Source organism: Abrus precatorius, unplaced genomic scaffold, assembly GCF_003935025.1.
Source record: "Abrus precatorius isolate BTA unplaced genomic scaffold, Abrus_2018 Scaffold7, whole genome shotgun sequence".
Taxonomy (NCBI): Eukaryota; Viridiplantae; Streptophyta; class Magnoliopsida; order Fabales; family Fabaceae; genus Abrus; species Abrus precatorius.
The window spans coordinates 35481004-35504041 of record NW_020874417.1 but is presented as its reverse complement, the minus strand read 5'-3'; the positions used below and the strand labels follow the sequence as shown (position 1 = coordinate 35504041).

General features: G+C 32.0%; 3 protein-coding genes across 4 annotated transcripts; 2 read left to right on the top strand and 1 right to left on the bottom strand.

Annotated features, from left to right (window-relative positions):
• Positions 1-1299: 1299 nt before the first annotated feature.
• Positions 1300-3289, top strand: LOC113873271 (endonuclease 2-like). The gene is made up of 9 exons (XM_027511321.1): positions 1300-1416; positions 1524-1698; positions 1994-2092; positions 2207-2262; positions 2363-2446; positions 2531-2623; positions 2707-2774; positions 3047-3120; positions 3195-3289. Exons 1-9 carry the CDS (start codon positions 1306-1308, stop codon positions 3287-3289), a joined length of 855 nt encoding a protein of 284 aa, XP_027367122.1. The 5' UTR covers positions 1300-1305.
• A 416-nt stretch (positions 3290-3705) lies between these two features.
• On the bottom strand, positions 3706-13132 carry LOC113872333 (putative membrane-bound O-acyltransferase C24H6.01c). Of its 2 annotated transcripts, none has more exons than XM_027509816.1 (20): positions 12996-13132; positions 12777-12882; positions 12618-12676; positions 12327-12498; positions 12182-12230; positions 11234-11337; positions 11089-11153; positions 10629-10699; positions 10030-10089; positions 9732-9845; positions 9036-9160; positions 8887-8938; positions 8642-8704; positions 8446-8555; positions 8272-8364; positions 8093-8174; positions 7923-8000; positions 6884-6959; positions 6756-6805; positions 3706-4180 (listed from the first exon to the last, which is right to left on the bottom strand). In XM_027509816.1, the coding sequence occupies exons 4-20, from the start codon at positions 12416-12418 to the stop codon at positions 4139-4141; spliced, it is 1326 nt and encodes a 441-aa protein (XP_027365617.1). In that variant the 5' UTR covers positions 12419-12498; positions 12618-12676; positions 12777-12882; positions 12996-13132; the 3' UTR covers positions 3706-4138. The 2 variants fall into 2 exon arrangements, with proteins under 2 accessions (XP_027365617.1, XP_027365616.1); XM_027509815.1 differs by having other exon boundaries at positions 12327-12508; positions 12777-12918; positions 12996-13129.
• A 4787-nt stretch (positions 13133-17919) lies between these two features.
• On the top strand, positions 17920-19046 carry LOC113872971 (transcription factor MYB24-like). The gene is made up of 3 exons (XM_027510893.1): positions 17920-18079; positions 18165-18294; positions 18410-19046. Exons 1-3 carry the CDS (start codon positions 17929-17931, stop codon positions 19044-19046), a joined length of 918 nt encoding a protein of 305 aa, XP_027366694.1. The 5' UTR covers positions 17920-17928.
• Positions 19047-23038: the final 3992 nt, after the last annotated feature.

Genomic DNA, 23038 nt, shown 5'->3' with positions numbered 1-23038 from the left:
TTATATAAAAAATTCCTGAACATTCCTTTTCGTTTTTACTCTCTTACTATTGCAAAATATCATTTTTTATGATATTAAATCATCAAAATTAAATCTAAAAGAAATATATCTTAAAAGAGAAAAAAAAATCTAAACCTATAAAGGATATATATCAATTCAAAAGCATTTAAATTTAAAAGAAAAAAAGTTAAAAATGGTATGTTTCTTTAATGAAAAATCAATTAAGAGATTCAGTAACTCTTAAAATAGAATATTCCAATTAAATATATAATGGTATATTAAAATTATTTTAATTACAAATTATTTTATATCTTAATTGTTTAAATAAAATTCTTTAACATACAAGAATTCAACAATTTTAGAAGTTTTTTTTTAGGGGAAGCTTATATTTTTCATAACATTACCTTTTGGCAATAGTTAAAAGATCATCAATACAATAAAAACATTAATATTTATGATAATGTCCTGATTTTAAAAAAACTACATATCGATTTGACATTTTAGCCAACTTTTACCCTATTTGCTAACACCACTTATGTACAATCCGATTTAATTCATTCCTTAGATTGTGCTCAAAGATTTAGGTAACTTATAACTCCAAATCAATATTCCTGTGATCAGCAAAAAAATGTTAAAATATAAAAATCATTTAGATATTCCTGTGATTAGCAAAAAAATGTTAAAATATAAAAATCATTTAGACTTTGGTCATCATAAATAAGGTCAACATAAAACTTAAGATTACTTGGTCACTAGGCAATTTTCTGTCCGAACGAAAATCGTGTAAAATATAAAAATCATATATATTTTTTACACTTTTTTTGGTTTACAAAACAAATCGTAGGAAAATATTAAAAAACATATTTGCCTTATTTTATTGTTAAAAAAAATAAATGAGAAAATTTTTTTACATCCAAACAAAATATCTGCCAAGCTTTTCATCATATTTGAACCGTAAATATCACTCGAAAGTTGACTTGAGCAAAACAAAGTTCACTTTATTTAGTGTTCACGCCACAAAAGACAAACCCACCCTGTAGGCTTATCACTAAGGGCAAGTCCTGTTAATTAATGATTCGAGGATAGTGATAAAAATTAATAAATATTTTTTATTAAATAAAAGGAAAGCATTATTAATTTTTTTTAATAAAAAGATTTTATTTTTTACTCTTTGACCAATATCTTTAAAACAGTGTTTGCCAATAATTAATATCCTTCTAATTCTCTCATTCACACACACACACACACACACACACACAAGTGCAGATCAAGCTAATATTCTGCAGAGTTTAGTGAAAGAGAAAGATGGAGTATTACAAAATCCAGATAGTTTCTGTAGTGTCATTCATGCTTTTGTTTGCAAACACCCGAGGTTGGGGAGAAGATGGGCATGCCATAGTTTGCAGGATTGCTCAGGTGATCAATTACTTGTTTTTTCTTCCATTTTCTCTGAGTTTGTGTATTTTAATGTATGTGGTAAGTAGCAGCATAACATCACATTACTTTCCTCTTTGAATGAACAGTCTCGGCTCAGCAATACAGCTGCAGAGGCTGTGAAAAAACTTCTGCCAGAATATGCACAAAACGATTTGGGGAGTGTGTGTTCATGGGCTGATCGCGTCAGGTTCTATTTGCAATGGTCAGCACCATTACACTTTGCTGATACACCTGACAACCTTTGCAATTACCAGTACAGCAGTATGTCCCTTTCTCATGTTTTCTACTCCGAATGTAATGAATGCTCCTTAGGATTTTGGTTTTTCTATGTGTGTGTGTGAAACGTAATTTATTAGTTTCTGCTATATTTTATTTTTATGTCATAAACCACCACACATGATTTGCATAGTTTTGAAATTTTATCAGTTTCTGATAGTACAGTATCTCAAAATCAGTTTGATTTTTGGGTTTGGGTTTATAAAAAATTTATGAATTAGAAATCCAGTGACTTTTTAGAGGATGATTTGTTGTACTGATCAGTTGTGTGAACATTCAGGGGATTGCAAGGATCAGAATGGAGTGAAGGGAAGATGTGTTGTGGGAGCGATTAACAATTACACTGAACAGCTTCTTGACTATGGCAAAGACACTCAATGTAAAGCCGTTGTTATGAGCTTACAAACTCCACATGTACCCCAATAATTTTATTATATCTTGTTTCATTTTTTGACTGACAATCTTGTTCAATATGGTGAAATCATAATATCAGATAACCTCACCCAAGCTCTACTATTCCTTTCTCATTTTATGGGAGATGTCCATCAGGTATGCATGATAAAGCTCCAAATTCCCTTATACACAAAGTTATAGCTGAATTAATAATTGAGTTATTGCAATGTTTTTTTTTTACATGGTTAATCTGCAGCCTCTACATGTGGGCTTTACCTCAGACAAGGGAGCCAATTTAATTAATGTTCACTGGTACAAAAAGAAGCAAAATCTTCACCATGTGAGTCTAATTCTCTGCTTCATCCTCTATTACTGTATGATCTATTTCACGATCGACCGTAATGACTAATTTTATCCCACACAGGTTTGGGATGTCAATATAATCGAGACAGCAGAAGAAAGATTCTATGACTCTAACATAGGCGACTTCACCAGTGCCATTCAAGAGAATATTACGGTATTTTATGCAGTAACTTTCTGTTGTTCTCAGTCTAAGGAACTGCATATCAAAGTTTGCTTACTTCGAATTTTCTAACACAGAAAACATGGTCCGATGAAGTAAAAGGATGGGAAACCTGCAGTTCTAATCAAACCACCTGCCCAAATATGTATGTCCTCCCATTAGCACTTAAATATGTTTTCCGATGGCAACACATTTAATTTGTATTTTGATTTTTATACCTCATTTATTAACACGGGTACCAAAAAATTTCTCTTGCAAATACAAATAGAATTCTTATTCCATCTGGTGGCCCTGAGTGGGAATATTGATTAAAACCCAAAAATCTGTAGCTTGAAAAATCGTAGAGCAAGCTTCTTTAGTTGATCAACCTATGTTATTGAAATCTACTTGTTTAACAATCTTGGGTGACTTTTTCAGATATGCATCTGAAGGCATTAAAGCCGCCTGTAAATGGGCATATAAAGGAGTCACTGATGGTTCAGTGCTAGAAGGTAAGCTATAAAAAATTGGCCAAGTTAAAGTTAGCTTTTATCACAGTATCCTGACATTAAACAATGCTCTGCAGATGATTACTTCCTATCACGTTTGCCAGTAGTCAGTTTGCGATTAGCTCAAGGAGGAGTTCGATTGGCTGCAACTCTCAATCGTATTTTTGGCTGACGTAATTTGTTGTTTTTATGTGATTTTTATTGAAATGTAAAACACGTCTGCCATTCTGTGCTATCTTTGGCTGACGGAACATCATGTTCAGACGTGATTTATTAAAAAAGAGAATATTAAGTTCCTGCAGTAGTGTACGCTACCTGTCTCCTAGTTTTCCTACTCAATATGCCGTTAAGGTTAAATATTTGATTCGTTATACACACGGTGCTCAACTTGTCCTCCCCCACCCCTTCCGAAAAGGTTTTTCGTTGATATAATTATTATGTTTCATTCAAATCTTATTACGAAGTAAAAAAAGCTTAGAAGGGCTATCACGCACATCTATAATAACTATCAAGGAGACGGTAACTGCAACCACAGGCCAAAACCAAAGATAATCGAAATGGCTTAAACCAAAAGGCCAAAACGACGGAGGAAAAAAGCATTGTATAAGATTGAAGCTCTCGAGAAAAAACTGTATCTCAGATAAAACCTTAAAACAACATACGAGAATAAAAAAGCCAAAAAATGCTGAAATAAGACGTTGACTTCAAGGTTTGAGCCCTTTTTTTTTGCCACACAAAAGATAGGGGTTAGGGGAGTTTGATCATGTAAACCTACACTGTTTCAACAGATTCACTTTTTCATTTTTCCTAGTCTTATGTTACACTAGACGGTGTAAGAAATTTTAAGGCCTGGGTCTCATCAATTTGATCTACAATGCATCAGAAAATCTGTCAAAAAATGCCGCACCCATTGATACCTCCAAGTCAAGCACATTGCTCGGTATCGGATTTGAAACTCCTAGCATTAACATGACTTTGCGCATTTGCATCAAGTATTATGGTTGAAAGTATTTGTCCCAGTTCAGGGTGACCTTTGCTTTGCTTCATCTATGTGGAACATAATCTGCAAATAACCAGGTTGAAGATCTGTTAGGTCCAAAATCTAAGCTTAGGTAATTGAAGAAAAAGGAAAAGATATTTTAGTGATTATTGATAAGAATTATGATTACAATAATCCTTTAGAACCAAAGCTCCTCTCAAAGAACGTTATTCTCCTCTCCTAAGTCTAGTCAAAAAACTCTCTTCCATTCCTCAAACTAACAATTTAAATAAAGAATAATAAAACTAACTTAATCTAATAACAAAATATCTTAACTGATTTATTCAAATTCAAAACAGCATTTTAATAACAGAATAATAATAACAGATTTCTTAATTATTGATTATTGGCGTTCTTCCTACGTGAGTAAACCTGCTACACAGTGGGCCTTGTAGGGCTTGTATTCCAAAGGCCTTCATTGCTGTTTTAGGTTCCATCAATACCACCCCCTGAACTTCCACTCTTGTCAAGAGTGAACGAAGGAAATTGACTTTTGATGACCAATGCTTCTTCCCACGTAGCTTCCTCTGTAATGGACCCCTTCTATTGTATCAATACCTGTTTTTGCCGACCAAGGGCAACATTTCGAGTAGCTAGAACAACTTTCAATTCTACAATTTCATCTATGATTAGCTCCTCCGGTAAGGTGGTATATGCAACCTTTTGTTCGATAGCCTTCTTGAGCTAAGAGATATAAAAAATCGGATGGACCTTTGAAGAGGCTGGAAGAGAAAGCTTGTAGGATACCTTCCCTACACGCTGCAAAATCTGAAAGGGTCAAAAATACTTAGCAGATAGCTTTTGATTGATCCTGCAGATCATAAATTGTTACCGATGGGGTCTCAACTTGAGGAAAACCCAATCCCCAACTTCCAGCTCTATCTTCCTCCAATGTCGATCTGCAAATCGCTTCATATGCTGCTGGGCTCGCTCTAAATGGAAGCGCAATTGGTGCAGGGCCTCATCCTGGTCCCGCAGATCACGTGCCAGCGTCTCAACCCACACCTTGCCCTCAATCAACCTAGGGACCACAGGAGGCTTTCTCCCATATACTATTTCAAAAGGAGTGGTCCCAAATGAAGAATGATAAGTCAGGGCATTGATGGCGAGGGCCAAATTTCTCTCCACAGCAGAAACAAAGCCTTTTGTTTTTATGATTCATCAACTCCTCTAAAGGAAGGTGTCTTACACCACGAGATCGCCCCCCGTTTGTTTGGGAACCGCGCATAAAATTTTCTTTTGAATTTGGGCCTCCCAAAGAACCCAAGGGCCCTGCCATTGAGTTTCCTGCCCGCAAATTCTCTACAACCTTGATGTTGTCGCAGACGAAGGGTGTGATACTTCAATCCTATTAATAGCCCCTGTTCTTTGCTTTTGGTGCTTCTAACCTTCCATCAGCGACTAGATCTTCCTCCACCCAGCGGGCAATGTGTATCACGGCTGTTCGGGAGGTTGGGGACAGCAACCGCACCTTTCTCCGGATTTTTGGCCAGAGACCATTCATAAAGAAGCCTAAAATATGAGCATCTGATAATGATGATGACACCTGCGACGTAAGGATTTTGAAGGCTGCTATGTATTCCTCAACCGAACCGGTTTGCTTAACCACAGCCAACTCTTCAATGGGATTGTCCAGCCTCCCGACCCCAAATCTTGTTACCATTGACCTCTTCAAGCCCTCTCACGTTGCATTGTCTTTTTCATCACGCCATATATTAAACCAATGGATAGTATTACCACCCATGCTCAACTTTGAGAGGTGGATTTTCATCTCCTCTAAAGTGCCATGGGCAGCCCTGCAAATCCATCCAACAGGGTCAACCCCGTTAAATTGAGGCAATTCTACCTTCTTGATTGAAGCTCGTTAATCGTCTCCGTCATTGGGTACAGTTCTGGGAGGATGCAAATTCAGATTCGGACCCTCCTCGTTTCTAGTTTGGAATAACCTTTGTATCTCCTTCAAGAACTTCGCATCTCTTTCTTTCATCTCTTCTCTCATCAGCGCTCAATAGTCTGCAAAGACTGTCTCCATGCTCTGAATTCTTGCCTTTAATGCCTTCATCCTCTCCACTGATCTCGTGTGCATGGGAAGGTGATCCGGCAGGTCGGACCAATTGTTAGGGTCCAAAATCTAAGCTCAAGTAATTGAAGAAAAAGGAAAAGATATTTTATTGATTATGATAGGAACTAAGATTACAATAATCCCCCAGAGTCAAATCTCCTCTCAGAGAATGTTATTCTCCTCTCCTAAGTCTAGCCGAAGAACCCCCTCCATTCCTCAAACTAACAATTTAAATAAAGAACAATGAAACTATCCTAATCTAATAACAGAATATCTTAATTGACTTATTCAAATTCAAAACAGCATCCTAATAACAGAATAATAATAATAACAGACTTCCTAATTATTGATTATTGGCTTTCTTTTTAGGGGAGTAAACCCGCCACACAGTGGGCCTTGTAGGGCTTGTATTCCAGAGGCCTTCATTGCTATTTTGGGTCCCATCAAGATCATTAAACAAAAATGGAAAAAGGCACGGGGGAGGGGGAGAGAAAACAATTCCAAGGATGGAAAATATAAATGCTAAAAATCTCACACCTTTGTTCCAACGTAAAATGTCATGAACATGCCACCAAGGACAGGCAACCCTGTGTAATGGAATTTCTGAATGAATTTCACAATGTATTTGACTGCAATTAAATTAAAAGGCTAGGATCGTGACGTACCTTCCTTCTGAAGGAAAGAGGAAAGCAACCAGTTGATGCCTTTTGGCCCAATTACAAAACCAACCAGATTAGCCACCTGTCCAGATATGTCAAGATATTCAAATCAGAAATAATAACCCACTCAAGAAAGGAAAAAAGCCGACAAAGAATGGTAATTAAGTCAACGTCTAAACTAAACCCTTTTAGGGATGACTTTGTGAGATACTTAGCTCAAATAATTAGAACAGACTCAATTACAGTTCTATTGACAACTGTATTGTCAGTCAGTTAGTTAGAAGAATGGACAGGGCACATAAAGAATAGGAAGGAAATAGTATAGGAGAGGTTTTAGACTCAGCAGAGAGCCAGAACTGTCAAATCTCCCTGGACAGTGAGATATACGTTTCTGTATTTGGATTCTGATGACTTCAATTCAGCAAACTTCAGTTTTTACAATCGTTTTATTTTTCCCTATTTTCTGGTCCAGTTCTAACATTCAGGCAAAAATCTCCATTTTCTAAAATTTTAAGGAAAACAATAATCAGAATGTTTGTGTTACAAAATTCTAGATTATCTATCAAGAAGTTTTAATAGCATAAATTATATGCATTAATTTCTCATTAACTATCTAAATGGCAAATGCTGTCCTTGATATGGCTGAGTGTAAAGTGCAACAAGCTGGACCTGGGAAATAAATTTTATCCTCACTTTAAAAACAATATATATAATATTTCAATATAGCAGTTGCAATCAGATATAGATTTTTGTCAGACTCAGGTTCAATTTGACTGGTATTAAAAAAGTAAGTTTTGAGTACAATTGGCTCCAGTTAAATTTAAGCATAAACTTGAACATGAAATTTGTTGCATAATAAAAAAGGCTTTTGACTGGTTTAATAGGATTACTTGTTGCACCATGAACTGGCCCCCTTGAAGCACCATTCTTTTGAATTCTCATATAGCCAAAGGCCACAAATTGATGAGCATATCACAAAAATATAGAATAACTACAGCATTATAATATTCCGACATAAATGCAGAGAAAGCATTCAAGGACAAACCATGAGGCAAGTAATTGTGACTGCACCAGCAACAGCACTTAGTTCTCGAAATATGCATCCTCCAAAAGAACTTTGAACCTGATAATCAAATTTTCCTCCATGTTAGACAGCAAGAATCACAATTTCAGATTAATAAAAAATTTAGAAAGAAATGTGTGAATAAGCATTACCTGAAATGCTTTTGCTGCTGATTTTAAAACCAACTCAGGGATGAAGAATAAACAGGTCAACCATGCCCATGAAAGAAGCTTCCTAAGGTCCATCAACAATTAAGCATTAATATCTGACAAAAAGCTGCACAACTTTTACAAACAGAATAGATTGAAGTTGACCAACAACAGGAACATACCACTCTAAATCGTGCCAGATCGCAACAAATGTGAATATGACCCATACATTTAGTAGCTTTTTCCGAGATCCCCCAAGAGGAATGTACATATACCTGAATTTCTACCCAATAAAAATTTTAAGTAATTATCCGGGAAAACAAAGTGCAAAATCAAGGAAAAAGAATCAATTGCACCTCACAAGCCACTTGTTGAAGGAAGCATGCCAATTTTTCCAAAAGCCTTCCAAGTTGTGGCAATTATTAATACATTTTGGCATATTCTCTGGAGCCTCAATTCCATTTATCTAGAACACATCATTCCATAGTAATGACTTTCTTCAAATATGTATTTGGACATTTATGCTATAAGCTTAAAGAGCAGGTAACATACCATTGACCAGAAACAGAAAAAGCGCCAGATCAGTAAAAATTTTAACCACATGAAGTTTAAGACCTGAAACACCCGAAAAAAAAAAATGACAAAGTAATGTGCTGATCTAATTTGGAAAATTAGTTTTCATGATATATTAACAACTATCACTAAGCCTTATCCCATTAGGTGGAGTTGGCTACATGATCAGTTGATGTTGTTAGGCTCAGTAAAACCACTTAATTGATGAACATGTATTCTCTTACGCCATATCCAATGATGAACACGTCCATAGGAGATAAGTGCTTCCACAAACCACTAATTGATTAAAAAATCATTTCAGCTACCAAACAATAAATTTGGATTACAAATTAAATATAACACATGGTTCTTCCCCAAGTATTGAAGTCCTCACCTATTAGCAAAGGCATTATAGTAGAATAGATGTGTCATTAATTCCATAAGGAGAAGACTCAATACCCAACGGAAACCACTGAGTGTCACATTTCGAACTGAATTAGTATTTGGAGGAACATCTAGCTGCAAATAATTAGAGACAATATCATCAACAAAACAGAAACTCAATCAACCATCCAAAAACACTTGACAACAATCAGCAACACAGGAAACATTTACAAAGAGTTAAGTAAGAAAAAAAATGAGAGAAGCGATGAATTTTGTGTCTCAATTACATGGCAGAGAATATTATATATTTAAGAGTCTTAAATACAAGGATTTACAGCTATCACAGTTTCTGTAATTACATAATGAAAACAACATAATTAGCCCAGAATTACCTTATTAACATGAATTATAACACACCCCCTGAAATTAGAGCGTAGGATTGTATGCACCAAGCTTGTTACATACATATATAACCAATTCATAGACCTCTCAACAAATTAGTGAAGACATCAAGTTATATCATCAAATTTCTAGACAATGATGACAAATTTGGTTCCATTTCTAATTCAAACAAACAATTATCTTGCATATACATTTATTTTTCAAAATAATAAGATGAAGATTCACTTACTTTAATAGAGGTTTCAGAAATACCAGAAAGTCAATATTGAAGCTTAAACCATAAAAATAACTTACAGTCACAGACCTGTGAGGCAAAAGCATTGAAGCTCAGTATTGGACCAGCAATATAAAGTGGTGCATATATCAAATAACAAAGGTATGTGATATATCCAAACTTGTCTTCATGTAGACTTCTCTCCTGGTAATGTAACCAAACTTATGAACTGGAAAATATGTATTCCACATGCCCGCATAAAGCATAACTATTTAAAATCAAACATTTGGCGCACACGTAATGGAGGGGGGAGAGAGCATATAACATAACTCAGAAACTATGATAAATTTCACCTTATGCTTGATTTTTAACTTGCAACTATCCTCACCTGTAAAACTTGATAGCAAGATTTTCCAGATTTACAAATATGACAACGCTGAAAATGCTTCTGCAATCACAAGAAAAAAAAATATTGGAAAAATATTTATTAATCATATTGATACCCAAAATCTGAAAGCTACATAATTTTAGTCAACAGGCAGATAGTTCAATGATACAATGTGCACTAGACATCGCTATTGCAAGATAATATGTTTCAAGCAATGCAATTCTCAGAAAATTCCATTTAAGAGACATGAGGGCAGCCTCATAATAGATTTTCCCTGAAGGAAATTTATTCAATAAGGTTGTTCCTAAACCTTAGTCAAATCTGTAGAAATGTAAAAACACTATAACCTAAATAAACTATTCTGGCCTTATGTACTTGGTAAGTGAAGCATTCAAGACAAAGCTACTTAAATACTAATCCAATAATATTTATGTTCTACATGATGCTAAAAAGATTTATGGCTTTGAGGTAGCATCAAGAATAACTTATTCTAATATATAGTCATTGTCACTGCAACCTTATCAAATTAAGAGAGAAACTGTACAGTAGAAACTTATATTCAAAACAAACATGTACCATTTTCAGAAAGACAGTAATACCTCCTGATCAAAATGAGAATCTTGATTTGTCCAGTGATAATCAAATCCAAAGCTTATCATGCGCAAAACAACTGCCACAAACAACTATGGTTAAATACAAAGAAACATATACTAAGTGCTTGTTATTGTCAAATTACATAATGCAAAAATGGGAATACAAAGACATGCACATATAATTTGTATAATGCAAAATAAAAATATAATTTTAGATGTTTAGATAGCGAAATTTTAATATTCTGGCCGGAGTGTTTTAAGTAATAAATCATCATATCATGACAATAGTTACCAAGTGAGGAATGATTGAGTTAGCATAATTTCATATGAATGCTGGTGATGGATGAGAACGAACAGTAACAAGAAGCTGGGAAAAAAGAATAGGCAAAGATACAAGAATCACATATAAATGAACTACTCTGACTTTAGATACCATAGGAACTCAATTAAATAATGAAAAAAATACCAAAGTTAAAACATATGTGCCACCTAAAGCTGCCCCTGTAATTGTCCAGAAATGCCCACTGTTTCCTGCAATGTAAATACAAACGTCAGAATAGAATTACTCCAGCCAAACAATGTATCAGTACAACAAATCTGATGCATCTTACCCAAATATAGAGAATGAATATCCTTCATAAATTCGATTACAGAGAAGAAACAATATGTTGTAACTCCAAACTACAAGTGGAAAGTACTTTTTCTGTGCAAATAACTGCCGAAACATAATTAGTCTTACATGATAATAGTGGGAAAAGTTATAAATATGGTAATTAAATGCTTTAGGAACAAATGGATTATAGTTATGGATACTTTAACATGAAATGAAAAAATGGTTAAAGCATCACAAGTCATACATGCATTTATTTGGCCTCCAAAATTTTAAGCAATATTTTCTTGTTGGCCATTCTTGTTCCTAAAAAACTAAATCTGTTGGAATATCAAGGCCAAACCAATCTACAAAAATTAGAACCTTCTATAATAACTGCCCACACCCCAAATAAAAAAATAAAATAAAAAAGATCCCCATATGCATCTCTTCCATAATGAATATCAATTCTCCACTACATAAAATTCTGGAGGCTGTCAAGAATGCTTGCTACAAGCTTCCTATATAATGAAGTGTACTACAATGTTTCGGTCCAGTAAAAAGTATTTATTTAAATGATCCATGGTCACACCATTCTCATTAAAGAACCCTTTTAAGTAAAAAATTCCAGTGTCCTTGAAACACACAATACAACATTAAAAAAACACAAAATAGTTCAAAAGGTTATCAATCGACAAAATAAAATCCCAATATTTTCAAAAGGAGGCATACCATTCCTATGAATATTTCAAGAAGTCCAACATAGACGTCTTTTCTTTTTCATTACATTTCAATATATGACATGTAGCTTAAAATAAATCAGCCTGGGCGAAATAAGTTTTAATGGAAAAAACTAGAATTGCTATGACATGACAATTTTAAGTAAACAATTAAAATCGACAATATTATACATCCTAACTAGAAAGTTTGCAACTAACTCTTATTCATTGTACTATTACAATTTACACACCTTTACAAGAAGGAAATTAACAGTAGCTATTGATAGGATAAACACAATGCTGCAAATGAAACAAACTCCAAGTCAGATCAAAGAAGATAAAGAATGCGAATAGTGAAATAAAGAACAACATCAAAATAAACCATGCATTCCATACCATGCTCCATGAAGATATGATAAGTAGGACAAAGAAGAAAAAAGCCAGACAATGGACATTCCCTTCACTCTTAAACCAAATAAAGTTCTCATCAAGCTTGCGACCAGAGTAAAGATTCCAAAGACAAGAGTAAGAACAGGTATATTTCCTCGAAAATTCCTCCACTGAGCATCTGAAACATCCTTTTCACAAAAGAACAGGATGTGCATTTGATCATCAAACAACCAAACCAAACAACTGAAACACTTATCAGACAAATTGACCATAATGACAGAAAGAACACGATCTTACATTAAGGTGATGAGGTATGAGCCATCCAGGGCGTAAGCCAAATAGCTGTTTATAATGATCTATGAAAATAAAAATAAATAAACAAACCAAAGTAATCAATGTTAAAAAATTACAGAAACAAGATTATAGGGTGAAAATTATCTGAAACAAGAAATATACCACGAGAGAGTTGAAGGGAACGGGTAACGATGATAACATAGAAAGCAAATGCATAAGTCACAAGAATATATAATTCTTTTCGCTTCCAGTGAGCATTGAAGTTGTCCTTGTTCACAACAGATGTAGCCATTTCCAATTTGTCCTTAATTAAGAAAAGAAGATTATCGATAATAATGAATGAAATTGAAGAAAGAAGCTGCGTAATGAAAGAATCCTTACTTAGAAAAGCAGTTGAAGAAGAAGGTTCACCGCGCAAAGGCGACTCGACGGTGTCTTATGGCGGTCTTCGACGAAGAAGTGAGAATGCGTTCACATGCTATCTTTGCCTCTCTCTCTCTCTCTCTCTCTCTCTCTCTCTGTTTTTTTTTTTTTTGTTAGGCCTCTTTATTATGACTTCTTTTTTACTCTTCTGCGTATTGGTTATTTTTTGGTAAAGAGACCAAGTTCCTTTTTTTTGGGTTTACAAGAGACCAAGTTGCTCAGTTTTTAAAAACCTCACATGCACGTAAGAACAAGCCGAGTCACTAGTTTTGTGAAAAGAAAGCCCAATCATGTTATTTCACAGCAGTTTTTTGAGTTTGCCTGATCCATTATTTTTATTTATTTATTTTAAAGTTAAGAAAAAAATATCCCTAAAAATGTTAAGCAGAATTTTCTTTATCTCGTATGGTTTATTTTTTATACTTTATTCAGTAAAGAATAAAATAAAATAAAAGAGATAACAAAAATAGAATAGAAAAGACATGGTGTTTGAATAGATAAGAAAAAGTGAATAAAAAAAAAATTCTTTGTTAAGATGTATAGCAGATAAATAAATAAATTATATATATATATATATATAACTATACAAATTAAAAAAATTAAAATTGACACTCTATATTAAGCAAGACTCTTTAAATAAATTAACAAAAAATGTTATTGTACACATATTGAAAATTTTATGAGTTAACATACACTTTTTTTGTTTAAGTTCAAGAATTAAAGCGTACATGACTCGAATCTCATAATAATAATTTATATTTTTTCTTTGAAATAATTAGACACTACATTTATTATTCATGTAAAAATATGAATTTAAATATAAGTATAAGTTTTCTTATAAGTATTATGTTATTTTTTTTTCAATTAATGTTATAGTTTTGCTTTGATAACCATGTTAATCTTGAATATTGAATTTTATTGTACAAATTATGAATGTTCTCCAATTTTTACATTTCATTTGAGTTTTTCCTCTTTTTAAGACATTATAGAAAAGTTTAATGTATTAAAAAATATTAAGTTCATTTAAGACAGAATTTAAGAATTTTTTTAAAATTTTTACTGACACACCTCGCACGATGATTTTTCATACAATTTTATAATTCTTTTAATTAAAAATACTATTCATTATTTTTTAAAAATATTGGAACAGTCAGCAAAACCTCTTAAAAAAAGTATGTTTCTTAAACATAATTAGAATTTGATATGAATACGAGTGTGTGTGAAAATAGGCAACGTACCTCCTAACGCAATTATTTTTTTGTTTTATTCTTAAAGACACAAAAATACTAATATTAAGAAAAGGACATTTTTTTTTACATCATTCTCTATAAAAAGATAAAACGGAAACTGGAAATTTTCAACCCAAATAAATTCTAAACGAGAAAAGAAAGCCTTGTCGCAGCCATCTTTGTTGTTCTCCTTCTTCATAAGTGGGTGACAGACTAGCAGACCTTTGTATTTCAGTTGATTAAATATAACACATTTTTAATACAACTACTTAGTAGTTGAAATTTATTTACGCGCACTTCTAATTCTGTTGAAAAAAAGAGTTTAATGTAACAATATTTTAATTTTTAAATGCTTATTTAATATTTTAATCTCTTCTTAATCATGTCACACTATCTATTATTTTATCCTTTATCTCTGCATGTAGTCACGTCCTAATAATTATGATCCTGCATGAAGCAAGTGGCCGGTTTTTGTTTTAGGTTATAAAAAGATGTTATAAACGAGAGAGAAGATGCCACAAAAGGACGAGATCGACATTCGCGATCCATATCTCGCAAACTAACACGCATGCTCTCCCAGCATGTTACTATGTCATGCCAGCCATAATTAATGGAAATTGAAAATATGACTAATATTTTGTTAATGTGATTAATCCATCACATGTCACATTAATTAGCAATCTCTCAGCTTTTACAACAAAAAAGGCAAGTGATAAAAGCATCTATATCCACTCTCCACTCTCCACCTTGACAAAACTTTGAGGAAACCTTTATAGCAACCTCCTCCATTCTTTCTGTGAAGTGACATTTTCATCTTCAGTACGATATCATTTCTCCTTCAATCATTGATAGTCCCTGTTATATGTGGTGGAGTGTGGACTAACGATACTCTTTCTCGCGCTTTTCGTTTTATCATAAAAATTAAAGCATATGCTCTTTCCAAAATCTAACAACTCTAAAATATATACTGAGATGTTTAAGTTTTGGGTATGTAAAAAAGAGTTTTATTGAATGTTTTATATGATTGAAAAAATTAGATTTTTTTTTCCAACGAGTCATATAATTTTTTTATATTAATTGTCTCTCTCTTTTTTTCATTTTTATTCCTCTTAAATATATACAGTTGCATAAATTTATTTTGTTTAAAATTTAAAATTTAAATTATATCAAATTAATAGTAGATATGACACGTTTTGATTTTAATAAATTTTTAAAATTTTAAATTTTTGATAAAATAGAAAAATCATTATTAAAAGATATTTTATTTTTATTATGTTTTCTTTAAAAAGATACGATTTCAGCATCATTTAACAAAAGCTCGAGTTAGAGACTACAAATGGTATATTATCTGCTATCCATGTCCTCCTTTATTATATTATAGTCTTGGTAATTGAGAGTGACCAACATCTAATACCCACTCATTGTTTTATTAGTCACATGTCTTTATTGTGATTTGGTATTCTTTACTCTCTCTCTCTCTCTCTCTCTCTCTCTCTCTCTATATATATATATATATATATATAAACTATTAATAAAAACATTTTCCATCATACTTTATTTTTGTTAAAATAAATTATTTTATCATTATTTAACAATATGTTAATTTTATTTAAAATTTAAATTATTCATATAATATACAAGATGCTTACAAGTATAAAAACAAACTGATATTATTCATATAATACATACAAATCAATATATACTTGTATTCATTTGTTATTCATAGTCATGATCACGAGGGGAACTGTGATTTTGGATAAACTTTACCTGCAATGTCAGCGGTTTAAACCTTTAAACTATCACCCTAAAGAAGGTTTAACTCAATTGCTACTTAACCTTTAATTTGATTTCCATTACAAATTATTGAAACAAAAGTTGAATTTTAATTAAAAAAAATTAACACTTGTAATAAGTGTTTTTTTAAGTTTTGTGTTCTAGGAGTACGCGGGATTCTGTCTGCGCTTTGACCTTTGGCTTTGATGGGAAAAAAGGAGAGAAATGAAACAGCTGGCTCAGACAAATGAGTGTCCCTACTCACCAACATTTCATTGCTGACATGCTTCTTCACCGCCGTTCCACATGCTCTTACATTGTATTTCTACACTGTTTGTTGTTTTCACTAAGTTTTGCTCAGTCAAAGACGTTACTTATATGGAAATACTTAAAAAACAGTACACCGGGTCCATTGATTTATTTCAAGTTTTAACTTCATACACTTCCACAGTTATCATTCGGTCAACACAAACTTAATTACGTAATCAGCAAGTACTTATGCTTAGTGAATAGAACTCAGATTACGTTTCTAAAGAGTCTTCTTCTGCAGGAAAAACGAGCGCGGTAACAACCGTGATTGTTGTTGCACAAAAACAATTGATGAAGACCGCTTACTTGCACAAACAAAGATGCAAAGGACAACGTTTGAGAGAGATTTCTCACATAATCAGAAAAATAATCGTCCAATTATTCTTGGATATTTGGAAAAAAAAATAATAGTAACGCGAGTGTGTATAGATTTAGAGGCGTGAATCTAATTGAGACAAAATATGATGTGAATTTTTTCTGTGTGTGAACCAAAGACATCTCTAAATGGAGAACTATCCTTTTCCAGTCGTAGAGATTATTGAAGTCGGTTTTACTATCTTAAACAAAGTCTTCTTGATCATATAGTCAGAAATTGAAGGCTGATCATGTTTAAGTAACCCAACTGTAGGTGAAGCTTTGTTTCTTCTACTTCTGAATGCAGTATTAACCTAGTATGAAATAAAAGCATACCATTGGACATGTAGGTTAAATTCCCTTTCTGGATAAATTTGTTTTTCTAGAAACATTAGCTTCACGTTCAAATATCATGAGAGAAAGATACTGGATTCTCTCTAAAAGTTTAAAGCACATAATTGACAGTAATTAGTCTATGGAGATTTTCTCTAGTCATTAACACAGAGTTTGTATACTTCAGAAAGAATCTTTAGTATGTTTCTCTTGGGTTCTAAAAGCCCAGAATCGATTCTAATAACAAAAAGTGGATTGAAACCGCGTCAATAATAAAATTGTTCCGCAAATAATATTTGCACCATCAATATTTACATAGTCAAATCTCAAAAATCTTCTCCAAATAAGCAAGGTAGAGGAAAATTCTTGATATGCACAGCTCGTTAGTCGGTTACCTTCCTTAGTTAACAGCATAACCTCAATATATTCCCGCTTTCTTTAACGCTTTAGATTCATTGATGTTTGTTTAGTGGGAGATAATGGTGCAATAGCCTAGGGAGCTACTTGCAAGTATCTATGTTCAGGGTGTATTGTTTTGCATAACCAAGGAATAATATAGGTGGGACCTATTTTGAAAAGGGCATCATAATGTAATCACACTTTGGTTATTCCAAGAGCTAACGTATAGCCTCTTGTTCCCTAGCCTACCAAACCCATTTAACAAAATTCCGCGGGGAGTATATATATATGAAGGCCCATGGGCATGTAGATACACTCATTGGAACTCATTTCTTAATTGCTTGCCACTGGTGCTACCTTAAACTTTGTTTTGATCCATATCATATTTAAATCCACCATCACTTTCTTTGCCCTTAAACCCACCTAGCAAGTGCACATATAGCTTGTAAATCATTTTTCTTTTTGTCTTGAAGAACCCCACAAAAACACCAACCATGTCCACAATTACAAAGAGAGAGTTGAGTTCTATTGAAGAAGAGAGTGAATTGAGACGAGGCCCTTGGACTCTTGAAGAAGATAGCTTACTCATACACTATATTGCTCGTCATGGTGAAGGTCGTTGGAATATGTTAGCCAAAAGTGCAGGTACATATTCTATGTACTCTTAAAGGAATAAGATCATTCTCACTGTTTTACTTTTAGGTGTTTAATATTAGTTCCAACATTTCAGGATTGAAGAGGACTGGAAAAAGCTGCAGACTCAGATGGCTGAATTATTTGAAACCAGACATTAAGAGAGGGAACCTTACTCCCCAAGAGCAACTGTTGATCCTTGAACTCCATTCCAAGTGGGGTAACAGGTAATTAACTAATGATGTGTCCAGAAAATGAATATATTATATATGCACTCAAAATTAGGCTTGTTGAACCACAATGAGTTTTAACATAGTTTCGTTGTTGTTCATTTGGGGATAGGTGGTCAAAAATTGCTCAGCATCTGCCAGGAAGAACAGACAATGAGATTAAGAACTATTGGAGGACAAGGGTACAGAAACAGGCACGTCAACTTAACATTGAGTCTGGTAGCAAGAGGTTCATTGATGCTGTCAAGTGTTTTTGGATGCCAAGATTGCTTCAAAAGATGGAACAGAACACTTCTCCAAGCTCTCACTCTTCCATGACAGATATGATGAATTTTGGGAATTCAGCAGAAGCTTCGATGAGTTCGATGTCAACCAGCTTCAATATTCCTTCTATATCTTCATCATCATCTCCTCCACAAAGGGAACTTATAGATGCTGCAAATCATTTTAGTACTATGTCCAACCCCAGCAATCCATCCCCGGATTCATTCCAATTCTCACAGCAACTTGAAATGTCAGAACACCCCAAAAGTCCTCTCAATGTGTTTGAGAACAATGTTTATAATAGCTATCCAATTCAGGACTGTGGCTATGTTGATATCAATAACTATGGCATGGAAGGCCTAAACCTGGATCCCTTGTCAGCAATGGAAACTTACGATTTTCCACAGTTTGATTTTCAGACTGCAGGGAGTGGCTGGTTGTTAGACAACATGGGTGATACTTTATGGAACATGGATGCTATATGACAGTGTAGACAAGAGAAGGGCATGCATCTCAAGTTCTTTTTATTGTGGGATGGTTACCGTTAAAAAATATATTGAAGATTCTTATATTATACTGATTCTTAGTGAGTAAACAGTGTCATAGGTAGAAATTAGTACCAAGTGTAAGGGTATTTAATATGAATCCTTTTAAAATAGCATATTTTAATAGAAAATGCGGGAGATGATATTAAAGTTCCCCTGTTTCAGATTTATCAAAAGATGGAAAGGCTGTAATTTGACTAAGACAATGTATCTTCTTTGTTATGAGTGCATTTTCGACATAATGCTTTTTCCCCCACTCTTTTTTGGATATCTCTTTCGTGTAAGTGAGATTTTTTCTGTGAGACCCAAATGAAAAGTAAGCATTAGTGTAGTCACATCTTGTGATGGAATGACACTTACAAAATATGTTCTAATATGTTAATAACGACCTCTAAAGATTGTGAAGAATGCTACTTGTCTTCACATTTTCAAGTATAGCCACTTGCAATTCACTTATGAAACTGATGAGTAGTGAGTGGTACCCTATGTGTGGTGTTTTCAAGCTCATCATGCTGCTCCTTGAAAAATTAGAAAGAATGGTAGATAATGGTGCATAACAAAAAAGTGGAGTCTGTAAAATCTCTAAACTGCTTGTACGTCCAGCAATTGGACTTCGGTTATCTCTTCATTCCCCATCTAGTCTACACCACTCTAGCATCTCCCTTGTCTTCTTGCTGCAATCATAAGAAGATATTTTACCAAAATTGCACTTCATTTCTCAACCTTGGGACGATTTTGCAGTGACGGCACAATTTTCACAGCTTGTCATTGAAGAAATTGACCAAGAAATATTCTTGGGTATAAATTATTCACATAAGCTCAATGTCGCCAAGAATTTGAACTTTTTGACAGAAGTGCTTTCTATAGATTCAAAAATCCGTTCATTGAACGAACCTGCTTTTCTTAGTTTAAATTAAGCTTAGCTCATCATCATTTAGTTTTGCACAGAATACCGGGAAGGTGTCACAAACTACTGTACAGTGGAATAAGCAAAGTTGAATAAATACACATTCTAATCTTTCAAATTGTAAAACATAGATTACTTTAATTTTAAACTTTTTATAAAAATTATATTTAAACTTCTAACTTTACTAAGCCACATTTATTTTATTAATTTTTGATAAAAATAAAATAAAGTAAAAAATTTATTTAAAATAAAGAATTAAAATAATATTTTATAAAATTATAGACTAAAGCAATTGACGTTTATAATTTAAACAACTAAAATAATTATTTATTCAAAAGAATTTTGTCTAAAACATGTAAAGCAATCAGTGCGACTCCTGTGTTTGGGCTAATATTTCGTCCTTAAATTTCAAACATATTTCTAACAATCTGCGAAAATAAAATAAGGAGAGAAGTATATTATAGGATTTAAGTTAGATGGGTAAAATTATATATATATATATATTATGAGTCTATTATTTATGACCAAAATGTGCCTTTCAAAACATGACTTTGGTGATACAGAATTTGTTTAAGCGTAGAGAATGTCCCTAAATTATTTCAATTAACTTATAATTTAATTAATAAAATAGAAAAATTAGCATTATTTATTAACTAATTTAACAGTTGATTTGATAAATCATGTTTAATTTAATAAATTAGTTTAAAATGCATGTTTAACTTTTAACTAAAAAATGATTTTAGTAATCTTTAATTAACTTAGCAGATTTTTAACAAACATAGCTCCAATGTCTCTGTATCCGCATAATATGCTGCCTTTTCAAAAAAAAAAAAAAATCTCACTAATCACGGTATATAATTTATGAGTATGCATTTTTAAATAAGAAATTTTTTAAACAATAACACTTTTAAAAGTTGGTTCTTTTTTTATATGATATTATTTTTAAATTTTATAAATTTATTAAAAATTAAAATAATTATATAATATTTTGAATTATTTATTTAGCATTTTATTTTAATTTGATGATACTTACGTGCAAAGAAAAATATTAATTATTAAAAAAAAGGAACTGGAAATGAAATAAAAATGCAGTATGTGAGTAGTTGATTAACAGTAGTAACAATAAATGAGAAATTAAAATAAATATATTAATATGTAATTCTATTAAATCACTCTGCGTGCTTTAGCTCAATAATTTGATACGCATAAAACCAAGGACGCCTTGTAGGATATGCCTGTTTGCGAATCAACCTGTAATGTCAAAGGCATCTCTCTCTCTCTCTCTCTCTCTCTCTCTCTCTCCATAAAACACACTATTTTTTATTATAAATATTTGATAATATTATATTTCTACTAAATAATTATACGTAAATTATTAACATTAAAAATTTCAAATAGCAAAAAGAATTAAAAATTTCATGTCAATCACATAATGTGATTTTTTTAAATTTCAATTGTTTAAATAAAATATAAAATTTATTTTTATTATTCTTCTTTAATAATCAAATATTTTTATTTGAGTCATTATACATATATATATATATATATATATATATGCATGTTTTTCTAAATTTTTTAAATAATTTGATAATTAAAAATTTATATAGAAATGGATGCTTTAATAATTAAAAATATAAAACATATTAGTATTTTTCATTAATAATTAAGAAGATTATTAAAATAATTGGAAAATATATACGAGTACCCCACACTGGTACTAGCAACATTTTGTCTTCAATTTAACCCCCACTTGTTATTTCTTAAATAAAAAATTGTTTATGAATTTTTCTTTTTGATAATCATTTCTCTTGAAAAGATTGTTGCACGCAAAATTTGATAGTCTCACGGGTGGAATTTTTTTTTTTTTCGCATTTTGAATGATATCGGGGAATTTAGTTTGTGTTATTTTACAAAGAAAATAATAAAAATAATATGCTGTTAGTTTTATATTTTTCTTTGCCAACTTTAAAAAACAATTATAATAATACATTCATAATTACAAATAAAAACATATAAACTGAAATAAAAAAAGACACGCTCTAGAAAGTCATTTTCTTCTTTATTATTAACGGATTGTTTATTTATAAAACAATGATTTTTCATTTCAATAAATATCGATTTCGTTGAATGTTACATCAAATCAAAATTTCAACCCTAAACTTCTATCTAACTATTTATAATGCAATTATTGCACGTCCTTACCTATTTTACATCTTGGGACAGTGGGACACCTACTAACCTATGTATAATGTAATATAGGTATGGTTTCTTTTTCTTTAATTTTTCATTTTTGTATCTAAAACTTTTTATATTTAAAAGTTACTTTAAATTCAACTAATTCAATTTGACTTTAAACATTTAAGACGTGTTTAGATGATTGGAGGGAAAAAAATAGAAAATAGACACAAGTTTTACGCATAATTTGTTTTACAGGAAAATAATAAAAGATAAGAAAATAAAAAACATGATAAGAAGATTTTTTTCTTAATTTATATTAAATTAAATGTAGTAAGATGAGATCTATAAAATAGTTTTCATGCTTCACTTGATAAGAAAACTCACAAATCAAGGAGAGAGGAAAAATTATTTTATTTCATTCATTTAAATAAATAAATAATTACATGGTATTTTCGCTTCATCCAAATGATATATAATTTATTATATTTTTCATCTTTCCATTTTCTTCACTACTTAAACTAATAAATATTTATCAATTCTAATTTATTTGGAAACGATGTTGATCGTGATAGCTTATACGAGACGTCGCTTGGAGGAACATTTAGGAAATATAGATTGTTATTATATCAATGTATTGCTAAATATTATAAAATTTTATTTTATTTAACATTTTTATCAATTATATTTTTTTATCATTATTAAAATTGATATTAAGAAAACATGCATATAATTTAAAAATCTAAAAAATATATTAAAATTTCAGATAAAAAAATCATTTAAAGAAAATATACGTGACATTCAAATTAAGTGAGTAACAAAATTTGATAAATTTTTAAAGAAATTTAAG